Here is a 21,787-nt window from a genome sequence, read left to right as displayed (position 1 = left end):
AAGAGAGCGGATGCACACTGCTAAGGATTTCTACTCTGTAACGAATCGATTGTTGAATACTTCATGACTTTCGATAGTGGTCTAACTAAAATCACTTCTTGATGTAAACGCTGACTTATAGCTGAAACGTTTTAGGGTGATGATTTTAATTTGTGAATGATTTAAGTGACAGTCTAACGTCAATCGTGAAAGCATCTGAAACCAGAGAGAATCGGACAGTTGACTCGTTTTATTGTGTAACTAATAGATGGTAGGTGCATATGGTCCTATCAGGAATCGAAAACAATCTTTTGTCAGTTATGGAATGATACCCATAGAGAGGAGATAGCTGGGTTGAAAGGACTGTAAGTTAAACTAGTCAATTTATGTGATTTTTGGGGATGTTTTTCAAATTAAGTATTTGTATTGTTTAAAAATCACAGTTTTTGATACCTAAGGAACTGTTTGTTCGTACCATTGAAGAGTCACAAACCTTAAAGAGACAAATTCAACGATCTCTTTTTTTCAGTGTTTCTTCAGAGGATAGCAATACTGAGATGATGGAGAAGATTTGTAGCTCAGGTGGATGATTTTGGTGGAGTTTTGTTCTCTGAGCTAGATGGTTTGGTCGTGGAGCTTTCATCGTTCTTCTGAACAACATCATCAGCTCAGAGAACAAAATTCCATCAAGATAGCAATACTCAATAATTTTATGTAATCACTTATTATGAAGAGGATAATGTATTAATTGTCATGAGCAAATATTTTAACTGTATAAACGAGATTATATGAAATTTGGTACTGATACAAAATCATATAAAAATAAGCAAACTCCATTTAAAAGAGACTGTTTATTGAAATGTATGACATCATGACTTCATATTATTGAGGAATAGCATAAATTATTTGCATGAATGTTTTCAATAATTTCTTAAGGGTTGAATAATCTGATTGACAGTTAAGTTTTCATATCACATGAAGAATTCTAGAGAATATTTGAGTTAAGTTTTATACATTACTAAGAGCGAAAATAGATAAATTCCATTTACACAACTTATGAATCTTTATCTAACCAATAAAACATAAGTGAACAAAAATATAAACTAACAAATTGCGTAGTTCTTGGAGGTCGACTCAGTCTCATTCTATCCTAGATGATAACCTGGGTAAATGCTTAAAGAACTTGAGATCGTGTGAACTATTAAATGATGTTCAAAGGTTAAAAGAAATTACTAGGAAACCATGATCGTAGATTTGAGCAAGTATTCACGGTGGTTGACGCTCTTTAACAAAGCATTACTATAATTATCCCAGTAAAATTTGAAACTATCTTAATCAATGGTGGGTGTGCCATATTGACAAGTAGTAACTAGTTTTAAACCGAGGTTTTGGTGAGTGCTCCTAACAACTTAATGATTTAGATGAGACCGATAACTATATATTCTGTTAGATACTCCAAAACTAGATCGGATAAAGTAGCTTTAGAAAAATCTAAGCAATTTGTGAATCGAGAATTGAAGGTAAATAAAAACTGGTTTCAATGAAGTATTGGATATTGTAAAGTTTATATTTGTTGTATCTGTTTTATAATTCAACTCATTAGGTATAAAATATAAAGTTGATTATATCACCATACTGTTTACTCTATTTATCTCTATAGTAATCGGTCAATTTAATTGATTTGCGAAGTAGATTGTTTTAACAAATAGACTTGCTTTTGCTTTTTATGGATCGAAAAGTGACCCTTCACAAAATTTAAATGATTTTGTAGAGAGCGCATTTTAAAAATATATTTCAGGATAAACTAATATCAGTTAGAAAATGATTGAAACTAAGGTACCGTTGAGGTTATACTTCATTGTAGAACAGTTATAAGAATTATTTAGGCGAAAGCATTACAAGTTATTGAATAGGATCTATTATTAAAACAGTTTGTATTCAGTACGATTCTCTTCAAATATAGAATCCAACGAGTCAAAGCTTCGTAAACATAAAGATCTTTATATCAGGTAAAATAATAATTATTCAACTTGGATTCTGGATGAAACACGTATCCAGTGATACCTTCATCTGTTTCAACAAGTTGATTTTTACATATGGTTTCGTTGATATAATTCGTGTAACGGAATATTTTCATCTGGAGATCATAATTATTTAAGATTACACTTGAAGCGTTTTTGATAGGTGTTTGTGGACCTCAATAAAAACATTGTGTTGGACAATACATGAAGTGAATAATATAATGTTCAATGATTCTCAGATGAAGGAAAGCAACTGTTTCCTGAGTGACTGAATTAAAGTTTGAGTTGCCTACCTTCATGAACTACTGAAGTATCCCTTTATGATTATGTTTGAGATATCTTAGTCTACTTTAACTGTTTTTAGGCCAACTTTTTTAGTGCATTCTTAGAAATATATTTTGCTATTATTAAGATGACCACGATAAGTGATACTTACCGGTTTTTCATTGTCAGAAAAACCTCTTCTTGGTTTAAAACCATTACTAATCCATTATCGAAACTGCCTATAAACTGAATTATTCTTCAAAAAAATTTGTCAACTAAACTATGATGGTGTTTTGCTGGCATCGGATTTCTAAATTCTAGTGATAAGTCATAACTAGTGACATCCAACCCACCAGTCAGATTAGATGCTCTTCGTATAATTGCACAAATCAAATGAATTCAGAAATGTAGAACTGGAAGTAACGTAATCAGAACTGTTTCCGGAGACGTTTTGTTTGATCGTTGGAGTACCAGTGAGCAAATATTGGTGTACAGCCTGATGGCAGAACAAAACAGGTATCTAAAACTAACTGAATTCTAATACCTCTGTAACCGGTATCAAGTCTTATAGCACTAATTTAACATACTCTGAAACTCTTTTATTTTTTCATTGGTCAATGTCAGATACAATCGTGTGCTTACGATTCTTCATATTAAAATATTTTTATTTATTATAGTAAGTACATTGCTATTGAGCTTTTATGTCTAAACTTAAAATCAAGTCAAAATATAACATCATATTTAATTTTATGTTATCCCTTCGAATTCGTCGTTTATCCTGGCTTCAGGAACTTCATTTTAGACGTCGTCTTTCATAACTTCTAGAGTATTAGTCATAAAATAACGTTCTAATATTATAATTGAATTGCAAATTGTAAATTTCCAGCAAATAAATGCTTTATTCACTTCACTTGCAATCATTTCACAGTGGATGAATATAATTTTTATTGATCAAGATAAACTTTACAGTCTATCATTTACGCTTTATTTAAAATCTTATCAGTGTAACCAACCCATACCGACGTCCTTATAACAAGTAGAAACGATCAATCAGAATAAATGTAGAGATTGTTCAGTTAAAGAGTAATTTTCAGATGGTGGAGAAGATTTGTAGCTCAGGTGGATGATTTTCAAAACAACCTGCTACTAAGAACCATGTTTTTGACGAGACTTCGTATTTTGACTTATTTCGATGATGATATGATCACCAGCCGCTTAAAGAATCTTGAACTAATAAGAAATAATAGAATAAGTAACTGAGGATTGCAAATGATATGTTGAAAAAGGTATGAAGTTCAGAGATGAAATTGCCTTTAATCCCATTACATTTTAGACATCGAAACCTATTACACAATTGATTTTTACAACCTATATTCTGATTATTATTGTTAGCATATTATAGTTAGTCTATAATGTCCTAACATTAATATTCAAAAAATCTATATAATTGATACTTTTCTCACTTTTTTTTGTAATTTACAATTCATTTGCAACAGCTCAATTCTGATTGGCTAATAGTTGCTTAATCTTGAGGTCACTCCTAGAACTGTTCTAGACCGTCACAAAAGTAACCAAGTTTTCTATCTCCCGAACTAATGTGTTTTAGTAATAATAATAATAATAATAATAATAATAATAATAATAATAATGCATTTGAGATCTTATAACGAAGAGTAAAGTATACACATACAATTAAAGACAACATTTAATCTAAATGTACTTAAATTAATTATGAATTAAGATGGACGAAACATTGAAAAACAAATAAGCTTATTCTGTTTTATTTTCATTTATAATAACAGACTAATTGAATTAAAGAATGTATTTTTTTGTATTAGTTCATATTAATCCACTCCTCTTTATTTACTGTATTCCATTACTTAGAAAAAAAATACAAAAAGAAGACAAACTTCAAAGAGTTTTATAAACGTGATTTTAAATAGTTAGCTATATGAAACCTATTTAAAATGATAGTTTCCTTCAAATACAACATATTTCATACATGAAAAAATTTGCATAGAGATTTGATTGTAATAAAGTGTATTAATGAAGAAGAGAATAAAAGGGATACAATGAAGAATAATATTGGAAAATTTGAAATTTTGAAGTTCATAGTGAATGTAGGCTGCGAGGGACTAGGGCTGTCAACAGTGCAATAACCCGGGATTTACTTGACACCGGGCATACCATCGACATCCCGCACGCTTTTCAAATTATCAACAGACAAAGAAGTACGACTGCGCTCCGTTTCGCTGAAGCAATCGCGATAAAAAAAAATTAAACCGGACTTATGTATTCAAAAAGAGACATTAATAAACCTATTATTACCCTGGTAATCCAATTTTTTTGTCATTTGGGTTATTTTATTCATTTATTTATTTTTAAAATATTTTGTGTTATACTCCTCCCCTATTACCTAATTCTTAAACCAACTTTTCATTCACACATTTCCGCCAACTGATCCTCTTAAATTATGTTAACTTTCAAATTCTATTTAATTATTATGTAACCTATCTTATCACTGTTTTAATTCCATGAATCCTTCATTACCTCTAAAATTATCACACAATTTATGAACTCCACTAAATTATTATACCACCCATCCTGAATTATTTCCTTATTTCTAACACCAATTAACCTCTGACCTGTTCTTGCATATATATATATATATTGCTATTATTGTATACCTTTGTCATTCCAGTTATTTACATTCATTTATGTCAATTGTTTCACACTATTTCTCATCTCAATCTAAAATTCTATTACACATTTAGTTGTAAGCAGCTGACGAGAAACCTCGAAATATTATGAATTCATACTATTCTGCATCAATATTTGTTCTTGCTTTATTTAAATTCATAAAGGGAACTGATTGCATGAATGTAGATTGATTTCAATTAATGCAGTTACATTTTATATAATCATCATTATTACGTTCATGTCGCATGATTGACATTTGTACAAACTGTCTTGATCCTTCGAATAAAGTATTTTTCTTTTTTTTAAAAAAAATTATTACGAAAAATTGAATTTCTCTTTTTTGTTTTGTTTGCAAAATGCATTCAGTCAGTCATTGAAGTGAATAAAACACCTCAGATTACTGACAAACATCAGGTTCAACTTTGTTCTAGTTAAATCTATACAATTTAATTAAAATTTGTATTAGTATGAGGACATTTGTGAAGTTTTTAGAATTTTTAGAGTTTAAATCATGAATTGATCTTAGCTACAGTAATAATAAAAAAGTAAATACAAGTGGATGACTGTTATATCCGAATACAGTGACCTTCAGTGGTTGGCTACTCCTAGAATTTTAGTAAGAATATACGACTCGTGAAATTCAATCATGTCATAAGTGAGACAGTTCTCCAGTGTAAACAATTAATGAGGGTTGCGCATTATCATGAATTAACTGAAGTTAGACATTGTCATCGTTGAACACCGGCTAAGTGGTTTCGATATTGAGTGTCCGCCCGCGAGAATAAACGCCCTGGGTTCGATTTCTGTATACGAGGTTGTAAATGTTCACTGATGTATAGTATCATATTTGTATGAAGCAGGTATCCAGTGTTTCAAGGTTCCGAATTCAAATATTTCAGTTAACTAGGGTTGCACATTTGAATCATTTCTTGAAAATTTGTCATCTAAACATTCACTGATTACTAAGCAACGTGTTTAGAAGCATGGATGAAAGAATGCACTTAGTTTCTATGTTATAACGCAATAAAAAGAGCAAATGTAGTTCTATTAAGTTGATGAGCTCATTTTTAAAAGTTCCACATAATTTCATAGTTATAATAATGAATTATTCACGTAATTTACAATATTTTATCGTTATTCCTTACAGCTTGACAATGTACAGTTAAATTTTTTTGTATGATGTCATGTAAGGTGGTGTCTAGTGGATCTTGTTTGAATGTGAAGAGATTTGAGATCACCATTATTTATGAAGCATTTTTTGTATTATGTCAGAACTACTGAACATAATGTACCTAACTTTGCTGAGTAATGTTTAGTAGTAAGTTTAAATTATCTGGTCTAATCAGGTTAATTGTGACGGAAATCATTCTATTTTCAATGCTTAATAAAAGTGCAATATCTTGGAGGGTCATGGATGCGTACTACTGTGGAGTCCTGTACTGGGAAGAAACTACTGTCCAGTGTTTCCAGGTTTTTAATGATGGTCTAACATTGATCCATTCATAATATCAATCCAAAGCAAAATTGTACGACTACGTCATTTGAATAAACCTATTTTTCTCAGTTTTGTTCTACTTTCTCTAATGCAATCGGTATGACAATATGAGTTTCTCAATTTTCCATTCGGTAATTCTTTTTTTAACATAATAAAATATGAATGTAAATAACTGCAGTGATAAAAGTTATGTTATTAGATTAATTTTTACTTCAGTGCATTTTTACACAGAATTAAATTTATGAAAAGCTATTAAAGTCTATTTATTCTGCTTAATTAGAAAAAAGCATCATTGATAAATGCAAAAAAACCAACCTTTTGTCTTAGCTATATCGAATAAGTGGAACAGTGCTTATGAGATATACACAGCAACAAACTAAAGGAAAAGACATTAGAGGTTGTTTGGACGCATATTGCCGAAAGCATCAAACTGTATCTCAAAGCAAGCAAGAACTTGGAATTCTCAATTCAAAAGGAAATGAGAAAGAACCAAAGAACGCAACGCCTCAGAAATTTGAAGCAGACATCGAAATAATGAGTAATACTTGGAAAGAAGTGGAAAGGAGAGCTCAAGACAGAGTAGATTGAGAATTCCTGTTCAGTGACCTGTGCTCTATTGAGATTAACAAGCCTAAGTAAATAAGCGAGAAAGTAAGCAAGCCAATGGGTCATTGATACATGATTGCTTTTGGTTTGGACCAGGTAAAATGACACACAAAAACATTCACACGTAGATAGATTTGTGGTGTATGCTACTTATTCAGATAGATATAAGTAGTACGTAGCTACAATTTGGAAGTGGAATGCCTGGAAGTAGAAGATTGAAATGTAGAAAAAAGAGAAGGAAGCAGAGAGGAATTGGAATAACACCCAGATAGTTAGAATTAAGGAGTATGTACAGGACAACCGAAGGAAGATGTGTAAATAATATATCTAATCTATAATTTTCTTATTTTAGTAATTCACTATTTAGTTATGCATTAAACAATAAATTGAAATTCCACACCTGAGTTCTCGTTCACTACATATGTATGTGAATAATACTTATCCCAATGAAACCGAAACTCTCAACAGTCCATCTTTTACAGATTATTGTAATTTTATATAAACGCTAATTATATTCTTACAATTATAGACAAATAATTATGACATTTCCCAACTAGTTAATTATACTAAACAAAAGTAATTGAAAGAAATGTGTTGAGGGAGCATCTATAATAAAATGCTAAAATTAATGAGCAAACGTCTTACAATCAACACATTCAAAATGATAGAGAACATAATAAAACAAATGAATATGATTGAATTTTATGGTTAAGTTAATTTTCTCAAGAGATTAAGACTGCCAGTCATAGAATATTTCAATAGAAATTCTAGATTTTAGTGTAGTGTCAATGATTTGTAGTGACAGAGAAATAGGGAGAGAGAAGAAAGGCAAGTGAAAAAAGAGTAATGACGATGAATTGAACAATACTAGTTAAAATAAATGACATGTGTATGAAGAAAAATAGGTTGGTTAATAATCGGACAGAGAGTTTTCTAACCAGACAAACAAGAGTGATTTACTAATTTACTTAGAAATTATACGATTATTCTCAGTACAAAGAATTTTGGGAATTACTGAATGTTATTGATAGTGTAAACCTATCCAAGTTTGAAATCCATTAATAACTAAAAATTCATGCAAAATTGTTTCGTCCTATTATTGGGCTCAACAGCCGGTACCAACGGGCACTAAAGGGGGTCGGGCCCAAGACCTAGATGTCTTTCATTGAGCACCCAAATGTTTGACCATTGAGCCAGAATTCGACTGTGCATGTTTAACTTCAATCAACCAGTTTCACACCAAAGAAAATGAAAGGTGACTGTGCAATATCGTTAACTGGTTGAAGTTAGACATTTGCACCGTTGGATCCAGGTCAATGAACTAAAGGCTGCGCCTTCACGCGCAAGACTGGAGGCCTTGGGTTTGATACCCTTTAATGAGGTTGTGGATGCATAGTGTTGAGATGTTTTGTATTAGAAAGCAATAGCATTCCATTGCCTTCTGAATTTAAGAGGATTTCTAACATAGGTTAGTTCGTAATACCTGTAATAAGTGATTGTTATTTGTTTAAAATTTACCTATTTCTCAGACGAAATTTTTAATATATAACATACTATTATTCATTCGTGAAGGTTTATATTTCTCTGTTGTTGCCTTTTAATTTCTTTTGGCCTATTTGTATATTGAACGGATTGACTCAATATTACTACTTAGTCACAAGTATTTAGCAATGTTAGACACAGCTAGTATTTACTGTCCATTTTTCTGAAATAATACTATTCAGTTATTAGTGTTAACCAAAAGTTACCTATTTTGTTATATGTTTTACGTTTGCTAGTCTAATTAACTAATTAATTCACAATAAATAATTATTAAAGAATGTTTATTGCAGAGTTATATTGCGTTAATAGAAAATTTCCTTATAGGTGGACATTTACTAGATTATTGGAAGACAGAAAGCTTAAAATCTATCATTTAGAATGTCTTAAAAATTGATATTCATTTATTTGTAATCTAGTTCAGTTTTTTTCTCCTAGTAAAAGGAGTTTGTTGAGGATGTTTAGTATTTTAGTTTATGTCATGACGCGATTTTAGAGAATCGCTGTAAACCAGAAAGCATTGGGCAGCTGTTGCTTTCTAGTACAGAACTCCTCACCTATGTGGATACACATCTCTACCACATATTTCAGGCCTGATAGCTGTTGTGTAACGTTTAGACTGCTGAATCGGCATCCATTAGTCGTTGGTGATTAGCCTTGATTGGTGACTCACATATTACTAGTGACAAGCTATAATCGTTGGATTTCAGTCATACCGGGTTTAAGTTAGTTACTCACCAATGGTGTTAAAATATGGTTAAAAATATTGCAAATTGAAGATAGAAACCTAAACCATTAGATGGCAACTTGGTGATTCAAATATTAAACGCTTTCTATGAGACTTGAAGATTCTGTTTTAGATCTCCAATGGAGTCGTACATGTACACCAAACTCGAAAGAAACAGTTGCTGAGTTTTTCATTATTTGTTAGATGGTATTTAACAGGAAAATTTAGATTTAGGTTTCATGTTATTTGGCACTCATTAGCAAGGTATATTTGTAATCTTGGCTGAACCAATGCTTTCTAAATTATATGATCCTGTGTCGAAGAGCTCCTAAGTCAAAGAAATGACCACTGTGCTATCTGAGTTGTGACTAACCTTGCTGTTTCCAGTGGTTGTGTAACTAATGTCAGTCAATGATGTAAACTATAGAATTGAAATATACATTCCTAGAGGTCAAACTTTAGTTAAGTCATCCATATTTCACAAATTGAAATTGTACAAATAAATAAACAGACATTTTTCGGTTTTATAGTTCAGTACACATCAATCTTGCAATTAATAGCAACGTTACTAACATTATTTATAAATATGTTTTATTTTCTCCAGTTAACATTTACCTTATTGTTCAAAATCTAGTAGTTGATATTAGCAGAATATTTTACTCAACAGTAAGAAACAACTTATTTTCAATTATAATGAGAGAGAGGTTTTGTGGATATTATAGTGATTTCATAGTTGAATTCATGAGTCAAATGAAGCTAGACCACCATGGAAAACCTGGAAACACTAGATGGCCGTTTCGTTCTAGTATGAAACTCCTCATCAGTGCGCCCCCACGATCCCATCGCGCGAGATTCAATTGACTAATAAATTCAACTATTAAATTATTTTCACTTGTTTAGTATTCAACAAGATTACTTATTAAAGATAATTATTTACACACACACACAAGAAAAAACAATCAACTATTAACAACTAGAAAATGATGTCGTTAATCTTACCTCTCGATCTTCACGGTCACATTCAAATCTAAAATAGAAAAAAATGAGATAAATGATGAAGAAATGTATTGAATGAAATGAACTTTCCAATTTATTATCTACAGGAGATAAGCCGGAGATGGTATATCTCAATAATTATGTCTTTGATTATCTCACCAGGTGTTTTAAGTCCTTGTTTGTAGATACACCTAAGTGATAAATACCAACTAAAATACATTGAATGTTCAAAGCTTCTTACAGTTTAATATCAAATAACCAAGTGAATAGTTGTTTTCTTTTGCCATACAAAAGATACGTTTCTTTAACCGTAGGAATTTTATTATTGTTTATTACTTCATAACATATTGAATATTTTATTTTGATAGTTACAACTAGAATAATATTACTGAACATTCCATGTACAGTATTTTCAAGTATCGTTTACATTACTAGTAAAATAATTTGAGGCAGCTTTAATTTATGTCCAAAGATGTATATCTTCAATTTATTCCCAACATGTTTTGTGATAATTGTTATGGCTTAATTTTCAGATTAGTTAGTTATATGTTAATCAATTCTTTATCACAATTTACAATAATGTAGTCAGAATCAAATGATGGGCGACCTACGCTCTTCCACGAGGAGCAACAGGCGTAAGTAAGTAAGTAAGTTTGAATGAAATGCACTAAAGTAATAGAAGCTGTAAATTACAAATAATCCAACTGTCTGTAATATGATCAAGAAAAACTTTATTAAATTGTTTAAAGTCAGGAAAATTTGTGTTTCCAAAATAAAAGAGATAATGAATAATAAGTATTGGTTATAATTTTTGAGAAAAAATAACAAGAGGAATTAAGTTCGTTTATATACTATTGGATAAATAGATTATTAGTTCTAATTCCAATTTAGTCGTTATTTTTTAACCATAAGCTAATAGATCAAGGTTGAAGAAATACCGAAAACTAAAAAGTACTGGACGATTGTTTCATTCAGGTATAGGACTTCTCAGCAGTGTTGACCCACAATCCTGCACTTAAAAATCAGACCCAGGTAGTTTGATCTTGCTTAATGTAACTTAATATCCAGAACAGTGATTCGTGATCAAATGAGGTACAAATCTAACTTCAATCTGTTTAAGATAGTGAGTGATCATCTTCCATTGTTTACAGTGAGTACCTTCCTCGCACTCGACATGGTTGAAATCCTTTGGTCACAGTTCCTCACTTGAAATCGGAAAAAATTCCTCTTGAAGTCAACCACTAGTGAGCTCATAACAATTGACAGTATGGTTTAAAAGTTAAGCGTTCGCGAGCGGGATGGAACTTCTTGGGTTTAATTTCCGCTTGCGAGATTTTGGATACATACTATTCAGGGACGAAATGGTCATAAAATGCTTTCGTATTTTCAATGGTTATCCAAATTTGATCGGCTTGTGATTTTATTGAAATTCAACAATCTCCACAATCAAAAACTGACAATAAGCTGATAATTTACTCTTACGTAATTTTTATATGTTAACAAAATGAAAGTGTTATGGTATTGGTCATAGTTACCAAAATGTATCAATATGAGATTTACTTTGATATTATTACTGACAATGACAGAGTAATGTGGAACTCTATAGTTTATTAATGTCATAGTCCATTTTTATTCATTGTCAATTTAAATTTTAAAATAGGTGTATTATTTTACAGAGGACAGTTTTCATGTTTATAAATGGGGATAATTACGGTGAGACTATAATTTACGGACAACCTTTAAGCAATTCTGCATTGACCTTGAGAATTTCACCTACTTACGAGAGTTAAATGAGGGCTACAAATCAGTGTAAGAAATCATGATTAGGATTTACAGTTGGACATTAAGGTTATGAGTTAGATTTAGGGTTTTTATCACGAACTGACATCAGCTATAATACCAAAATACTATTTATCCATGTGGATGAATGAATTTTGTGCCCAAATTCAAGATCAGTCACCTTAAATTCGATTGAATCGTACATAAATTATAGTTTTGCCATCATTGCCAATACATGCTATTCATTTTGATTTTTAGTAATATCACAGAGCAGAATCCAGTTAATAAACACTTAAAACTTAGAGGCATCAAATAACTTTTATTTCAAGTTTAGGGTTTATAAGGGACATGTATTTAGAAAGCAAACCTAGAATGCAACAATAATTGAAACAATCTAGAAAAACTTGCAAATTCTAGTGAGTTTAATAATAATGTCGTTGCTTAGGTACTTAGTTTCCAATATTACATGGACTCTTGCTGGAACACTGGTAAACTGATCTCAAAGAAAGTAACTATGGCGCTGTGTAATATGATTCAGTAAGTTGGTTGATATGATGAAGAATATTTTAATTGATTGGATAGTGATCTCCTCCAATGGCTTCTAGTGATTAACCGCATTTATGTTCATATTTAAAATATTGCATGTATGTATTCTGTTTTATTGATTAAAAGCCTATACTCGTAACTATTAGTTTTGTCTTTGATCCGAAATCATTAGCAGGCTTGCGTCAATAGTTCGGTTTTTTGTGAGGAGCCAATCCTAGTCTATTTCATATCAACGTATATCATCTGTCGGTCGATATTCTTTTCTGTTTGTTTTATTAATTGTAAATTAATCCATCAAATTATGAAATCCTATTCAATAACAATATTAGATTTTGGATTCCATGAAGCACCTGTCCCGATATGTTACACTTTTGTGGGTTCTGTTAATCATATTTTTATTTATAATAAAGGTAACTTATACATATTTTTGCTTCTAGAATATTTAATTTTAGCTTTCACATACTTTTTGCTCACAAATAAAAATTACTGAATATGTTTCTAAACACTTTTAAACAGTTTACTACATCTAACCGTTCGATATTATTGCTAGTGAACCAAATCCTGCTGCTGTCCACTACGTTACTAGCCGATTAAATCTCAAGAATACATTTTAAATAATAGATGTGATCATTTGAAATCTGTCAATTAATCTATATCATTGAAATATTTCTCTGTATCTTGAAATCTATCTATAAGTTTATAGTAGTGTTCACAACATACTTACAATTACTTGATAAAGTAAATGGCATAAATTTTAATTTTACAAATCAATCAAGTTAAATTTTCTGTATGGATGTAATTTCTCAAAATAATGCATAGTAATAGATTTTATTGTTCTGAATGAATGTAAACAGTCAATTGTATATTGTAAATCTTTGTTTTTTACTAGTGTATACAAATCAGTATGATAAAAATGATGTACTAGGAAAATCTTTAAAGGTTACTGTATTCAATAGAGTTATTATTGTCAAATCTATGAAAGAAACGTTACTGCTGATCATTGACAGCGTCTTTGTTAGTTGTCAATAAACCCTTAGTAATATATATATATATATTGACGAAAAATGATTACATACAGTTGATCAATCACTGGGAAGTGATGAAACTCAGTTTTGTGTTTTCATAAGAGCTGATTAAACATTTTCAATGAAGATGTAATCAAACTACTGGTCTAATTTAATTGACATAGTTTTAGAGAGCAGAGATTGTTAACCAGCATGAAACCTATGTCGAACAGGGTTTTCTGTTGGTTATTTCTAATCATCTAACGAACCTGATTATTTGTTTTTCTAAAAAAACAAATAATCGAAGTTTATTAATCAGCCAAATAGAAGCATAAACGTATTGATGCAAATATTACTGACAAATATTACTGGCTTTACTGTTAATCTTTTCTCATTCTATTCGCCAAATGTTGTTTATGTTCAATCTTACTGTTGCAATGTTGATGATTTAAACTGTAATAGCTGACGATAATCTGAAAGTGGATATTTTCCATTTTTTAAAAGTGTTTTACAACTTGTGTTCGAATCGTGTTCAGAAATATGATAATTATTACCATGAAACTGAATTTGTTCTAAATGAATATGCTAACATGTGAGAAGGGTATCAGTCAGAATTAAAATTAACTGCTGACTTTAAGAGATGCTGCAAGTGACCTTGATTTATTGAATATTAATAAGCCAATGAAAAAGCGCATAGCTAAGATGAAGAGCCCCCAAATGCACAGGTATGGCCGAGAGTAGGGAGAGTCAGCACTCCCTCACAAAATGCTCTCACATAGCCACGTGCACTTAACCACTGCCAGGAAAGTCCTACTCACTGACCTCTCGTGACGGGGGTGTTGTCTACAAAATTAAGAGGACGAAAAACGAAAGTCCGGCGCTCTAACTGGGTCGGTGGGTACTGAGGGTTCACCTAAATGAGATGGAAAACCCTGATTACGAACCAATGGTGCACATGTGTTCCAGTACCCTGAGGGAACAAATGTCCTATGAATCAATCGTTGATCACTGGCCACCATGGGACTGCATCTTCTGACTTTGCTTCACTGAATTTCGGATCAGGCTTCGGGTACGGCCCCCTAAGAAAATCACGTGCTTTGGTTTGAGCACCCAGACAGTATCCCAGCCCTCACACAAATCGAATGATTTATGTGTCGCATATCTATTCGGTGCCTTTTTGTACAAATGTTCATATGTTTTAATTAAATAAATAATAAAATAAAATGATACCTAAACTTTAATATAAACGTTTACTTGATTTATGAATTTTTATTATGAAAGGTTTTGTTTTATTTTAAAGCTATTGACGTTTGACAAAATAAATTATCTATACAACTTGAGAAAAGTATTCTTTCCTCTTTTATCATTAGGAGTTAAATGGTTAAGTAGACTCTTCCACAAATTCCCTCAATCTCAGTGTGTAAAAACTCTCAAAAGTCTACGAAATGATTTAATGAACAATATATTCATGTATATTGCAATCTGTTGAAGAGTATATAGGGCACAATGACAATGTTTTACAGTACGAAACCTTAGAAAATCAAAAAAGCGTATGTTTTTGATTCACTTTTGTATAACTTATATCGATGGCCAAGTTAGATAAAAGGGTGGTACACACATTCTTTGCTACAAATGATTGTCTATGAATGTAGATTTGGAAAGATTCAACAGTTGCAAATGACGAGTCTGTAAATCTTTCTGTAAATTCGGTGGGGTAAGGTGGATAACTTAAAGAGTATTATTCAAGGTAACTTAATTCTTTATGTCAAATAAAGTGAGCATGAGTAGTAATATTAAATATTTTTTGTTAAAACAGGTAGGGTGGCGTTCGGCGATACAATGGTAAACTAGCTTGGCTAGAAGTAGAGCCCAGGATGAACATTTCTTCATGTTTAGCACTCGTCAGCTAATTGTTTGTGAGCTACGGTGATGATATTCACATTAGGACTCAAACTCAATGCTTTTTTGATTAAATCTATGTGTTACGTGCATTTTATAAAGTTATCCTGTACAAATTTACTCATTAGGAAAAATGACAATTTATATTACTTTCGAAATTTCTCACAAAGCGTTAAGTCAGTATTTAAATGGTTGACAAGTACAATCGTTTAGCATAAATCAATCTTCAATTTTATTCATAAAATCCAATATTTTTGTCATTTAAGTGATGATATTAATTTTGTAGATTTCGAACTAATTCTAAGCCTGTAAATATGGACTACCAATGTGAGATATCGTTACATTAAACATAATAAAGTAGTCAAGAATTCTATGTTCATCTCATCTGATTTGAACAACTAGAACGAAAGGAAACATCATCTCACTTATTACAAAAAGTCTCAATAAGCATAGAAACAAAAAAAGGAAACTTTCACAGTTGATTTGAAATTATCATTTTTGAGCTATTCGCATTGTAAACAATATAATTAACTGTAGCATGAAATTTTAGTTGAATATTTTTTGTAAGTTTTTTACTCACAATACTCATATATATACTTATAGCCTGTCTCTTCAGATAAGTTTATGTGCAAATGTCAACTGAAGTACTACTGACAAGTATGAATACATTTCATACTTAGTCGGTTGCCAATTTCAAACTCCTTCTACTAGTATCTATATGACTTTGCTTGCCAAGCACTGAGACTGGAAATATAATTTCATGTCAATGACTTGACGTCTAATAATCTCGTTTTTTTAAATCTCATATTGTATTGAGATGCTCATCAAGCGTTTACTGAATATTTTTAATCACATACAGTGAGTAGATGCTTAGTAATAACAAGTTATATGGTCCTCTGCAATGAAGCAATTAAGAAATGAATTGTACATATATTAAGTTAATTTGTATGCTATTAGGATGTTTTTATACATAAATAAATAAGAATCTCTATTGATTAAATGTGTTCTCATACACAAACTTATGATCATATATGGCAAGAAATTGATATGAAATTCAATGATGAAAAGGAAAAAGAAATGAATTATAGTTAGCAGTGGTTTCTAGGAAGTACATTTCATCCTATCATGAAAATTATCAGCTAAATATACTTTCATTCAACTATTAATACTTTCATTTGAACCTGTAACCAGAACCTTTTCACTTCAAACACCCAACTCTTTTTATTCACTTAGTCACTGAGTTCATTAATTACTCACATTTTATAAGAATTTGAGCTATAGTTTTATTGTTTCAATTACTAAATAACTAAAATTCGATCAAGAATATCAACATTATGCAATAACTCAAGTCATAACAAATGAAAATTTGCAAAAACTGTAGTCTGTAATTATTATTTAGAAAGGAAAATATTCAATAAACTAAACTTACATTTCTGTTGTTATAATTTGTTTCTCTTCAAAACAATATTCCAAATTAAGACGTGTAGTATAATTTGGTGAAAGATTATTATAAACAAGTTCAGTTTCAGTTACCTGAAAATGAAAAAAAAGTAGATGTTTAAAATTAAAGAAAAATGTTAATTGGTTGAGGTTAAACATTAACACCATTTGGATGCCGGCTCAGTGATCTAGAGCTTAAGCGTTTATGCGTAAGACCGATAGGTCCTGGGTTCGAATCCTGCGGCGCGGTATCGTGGATGCGTACTGCTGAGGAGTCCCACAACAGGATGAAACGTCCGTTCAGTGCTTCCAGGTTTTCAATGGTGGTCTAACATCAATCGGTTCATGATATCGATCAAAAATCAGTTTCATTTTTTATTATTCACATAAAATTAAGAAATTATTTCCCATAATTAAAATCAAAATCATCAAAGAAATATATAACATTTTAACAATCAAATCAGATCAAATCTATACTGTGTTAATCTAATCATATATGGATGTTAGTTTTAGTAAATAGGATTATTTCAAATATCATTTTCACATATAATGACTTCTCTATGTTTGCTGCCCAATTTTTGTCAAACTATTCGTTCTAATCTTAAAGAAGATTCGTATATATCAAATTTAATATTCATATTAGAATTAACATATACAGAACAATGTCGAGTTATTGAACGGGTTGACTTATAGTAATCTATGGATTATTAGTTAATAACATTTACAAATCACTGTGCAAAAACGCATAAACTTACAAATAGTTTAAGATAATTTGAGTAGTTTTTAAGCTATCTATTGGCTTAAATGTCAAGGCATTATAATACCATACATCGTGTTGCTTTAATCCATAACTAGAATAACGTATTCTGATAGTTAAATATATCTAATGATAGATTATAATCTACTGGAACAGTTTTATAAAACCGTGGGTAGATTGATTACAGAACGTTTTAAACTCTCTGATGAAGTATACTATACCTAATTACGAAATATCGGAAATTTCATTTTCTACTCACCATGATATCACAGATATATCGATATTCACTTAAATATTATTTCATTATCAGTATATTTAATTCTACTGTGTCAGATGTTCTTATTTTTCAATGACTTTTAAAAAAAATAATGGCGAATTTAAATACTTAACATCATGGAAGCAAATATTTTCCAGTTGACCATGGAGATTAGTCTGAAATTAATGTCAAGTCATATGATTAAATTCCATTCTCTGTTCGTACGAGGTTTAAGTAAATTAAATTAAACTACAAGACTGGAATATCACATGAATTTGGGCACTACAATTGCGACAACTGATTCTTAAATCAAATTACCATTTAAATTAAATAGTTGACCAGAAGAGTTAGCCATAACGTGCATAATTGCTTAGAATTTTCCTATAAAGGAGATTTTGCAAATATATTTACTATATACATCCTTTGTTCTTTATCCTTTTACTCAATAACTAAAGATCAAAAGGATGTTAAATATTAACTCTGCCTGTAGCTCTTCTAGAGTTACTGCCGGTCCCAAGCCCACACAAAGGAGGAAGGTTGGGCATGCGTCATGGTACCCGTACCGTACAAAACAAACTTGCTAAAAAACGTTAACTAGAACTAACAATTTAAACCACTTGAACCCGGCCCTCCAAGTTAAAGGAAAAATTATGACTCCTTAGGATCAAAGCCAACATTCTTCGGAAGTCATAATGTCCATGCTCCTTCTAACAACCAGAGCAACCACTATTATGAGTACATGGAATGTTCGGACAATATGGGAGACTGAGAAAATCAAACAAATAGCCTACGGTGCCCGGAATCAGTAAACGTCATCAGAATCAAGCTGGACAGCAAGGGCTAGATACGGGAGAGATGCTGGTGTACTCCGGTCATGAAGAGGAAAATGCTCCGCAAACACAGGCAATTGCTCAGATACTGTCCAGAGAAGCACGTAATGAGCCTAAAGGATGGGAATCTCACAGATACGTAATCAATGAAGCATACTTCAAACCAAAGAAAAAGGGAGTTACAATGAATGCTATCCAATGTTATGCACCCACAAATGATAGCAATGATGACGATAAAGATCGGTCTTACAAAGGGCTGCAATCGATCGTAGCGGAGTGCTCAGAAAGGACCTGACAATCTTGATTAAAGATCGAAACGCCAAAGTCGGAATGAACGACAACGGTTACGAAAATATCATGGGACGACATTGACTGTGACAAAGGAACGAGAATGGTGACAGATTTGCAAATCTATGTACATTCAATAAATTGGTTATAGCTGGCACAGTATTCCCACACACACACACATGCATACACGAAGCTCTATGGATCTCACCGGACTACACCACGGAGAAATAGATCGACCATATTTGCATCTCTAAAAACCTATGAGGTCGTTAGAGCCAGGACAGAATCTGATATAGCTTCAGATCACCACCTGTTTGTGGCCAAGATGAAAATGAAGCTAAAGAAGCACTGAATAATTGGGGAAATAGCATTACGAAGGTTAAATGCAGCCTCCCTTCCACATACCGGAAAACTCAAAGAATTCAAGATAACTCTCAACAACAGGTTCCAAGCCTTACAAGGAAAAAGAAACAAACATGGATGACAATTGGAAAGGACCAAGGAAGCGCTGAATTCAACGTGTCAAGAGGTTCTGGGTCACAAGCATCGTCATAAGGAATGTATCTCTATGAAAACTGTGGACGAGATTCAAGAAAGAAAGAGAGAAAGAAAGGACAAAAAATCAATTAACGAAGAAAGTCAAGGCACAAATTGAATACACAGAATTGAACAAGCAAGTGAAAAAGAGCATTGGAGCTGGCAAGCGGAAATATGTGGAAGACCTAGCAACGACTTCGGAAAAAGCTGCAAGAGAAGGAAATATGATACACCTATATGACACAACGAAGAAACTGGCATGAAAATATAGTAAACCAGTGAGACTGGTCAAGGGCAAAGAAGGAAAGCCAATCACCGAGATTCAAGAAAAGTGGAACACTTCGAAGAACTCTCGAATAAACCAGCTCCACTGAACTAACCAGACATCGAAGCAGCACACTCAAACCTCCTTATTTCTGTCACTCCACCAACGACCGAAGAAATCAAGATGGTCATCAGACAAACCAGTGATGGGAATGTAGCAGTACCTCAGAATTTGCCCGCTGAAGCCCTGAAGTCAGACACAAAAGCTGGTCATATTCAGGAAGATTTGGGAGAAAGAACGAGTATTGACAGACTGAAAAGAAGGATACCTCATTAAGATACCAAAAAAAGAGACCTGAGAAAATGTGAGAACTACAGATGAATCACATTACCGTAAGTACCAGGAAGCGTTTTCAACAAAGTGTTTCTGAACCGGATGAAAGACTCAATAGACCCATAACTTCGAGATCAACAGGCTGGATTCCTCAAGGAAAGATCGTAAACAGACCAGATCGCGACACCATAGATCATCGTTGAACAGTCAACTGAGTGGAACTCGCCACTATAAATCAACTTCGCTGATTATGAGAAAGCATGTGGCAGTGTGGACAGGAAGACCTTATGTAACCTTCTCTTATACTACTTTGTGAGTAGCTGGGAAATCGTCAACATCATTCGGAATTCATGTAACAGACGACACTGCATGATATTGCACGAAGGAAAACTGACAGATGCATTCGTAGTGGGGATCGGAGTCATACAAGACTGCTTATGCTCCCACTTTCTCTTTTTTTCGTCTTTTGGTTGACCAGATTATGAAAACCTCGAAGTGGAAGTGAACAAAATACACATTGAGGGAATCATCGAACTGCATCACCATACAAGCGTTAACTTGGAGTTTTGAAGAAAGACGAAAAAGAGAAAGGCCAATGAACACAATATTTCGGGAATTGAAAGCACACATGAAAAGGATGAACAGCAAATAGAAACAACTGATAATGATTGCTCATGACAGATTTGGATGTAGAATGCTGGTGGACGGCCTATAGTCTTTATTTTACTTCAAGTATTTTATAGTTTCTTGTGATTTCTAGTGTAACCATACCGTAATATTATTATGCAATCTTGAAATTTTTAAGCAAATAAGGGAAGACAGTTTGTAAATCATAAGAACATTTAGTCAAAAATTAATGAAACATCTAAATATATAATGGTTTGAGAAATTTTATTAGTTTTTCAATGTTTATTTATTCAATGTTTCGCATCATTGATTATTTAAATAATAAGCTTACAGTATCTCAGTTATTTCAGCACAATTCAATTACATTTTTGAATACATATGTTTATGATTAGGGGTAATCTAATAATAATAATAATAATAATAATAATAATAATAATAATAATAATTACTCATGGCTACAAAATTTGTAATAAATAATTCACTAAAGAATTGAGAAAATGAATTTACCGGACAATAATATAGAGAAATTATGTGTAAGCAATCCTACTCTAAAATTCTATTTATTATTTCAATTAAGACTAAATAAATATATCTATATTTAATTATCAATATTGAGTACAATATAGTGAATTAAAATCTGAATAATTTATGTATTATATAATAGTCTATCTTGAGATAGTGGAGAAGATTTGTAGCTCAGGTGGATGATTTTGGTGGAGTTTTGTTCTCTGAGCTGGATGGTTTGGTCGTGGAGCTTTCATCAAAAAAGTCTACTTCTTAAATAGTATATATTTTGTATAATTTTCTTAACAAAATCTTATTTTAATATTTGTAACGGTAAAAATATTTTTTGATCAATTCTAATTATGCATCTTTTGGATTCTGATTAATTCATTTTT

General features: G+C 31.8%; 1 protein-coding gene across 1 annotated transcript in view; it reads right to left on the bottom strand.

Moving 5' to 3' along the window:
• The window catches only part of CPNE8_3 (Copine-8), a 148,366-nt gene that overhangs the window by 82,535 nt on the left and 44,044 nt on the right, over nt 1–21,787 (bottom strand). The window contains exons 4-5 of the mRNA XM_051212952.1: nt 16,985–17,088; nt 10,331–10,358 (exon numbers count right to left, since the gene is read on the bottom strand). Of these exons, the coding sequence (XP_051073408.1) occupies nt 10,331–10,358; nt 16,985–17,088 (132 nt within the window). The remainder of the gene's footprint in view (nt 1–10,330; nt 10,359–16,984; nt 17,089–21,787) is intronic.

The sequence above is a fragment of the Schistosoma haematobium genome, chromosome 1, assembly GCF_000699445.3.
Source record: "Schistosoma haematobium chromosome 1, whole genome shotgun sequence".
NCBI lineage: Eukaryota > Metazoa > Platyhelminthes > Trematoda > Strigeidida > Schistosomatidae > Schistosoma > Schistosoma haematobium.
The sequence above is the reverse complement of the archived record's forward strand: the minus strand, read 5'-3'. Positions and strand labels throughout refer to the sequence as shown.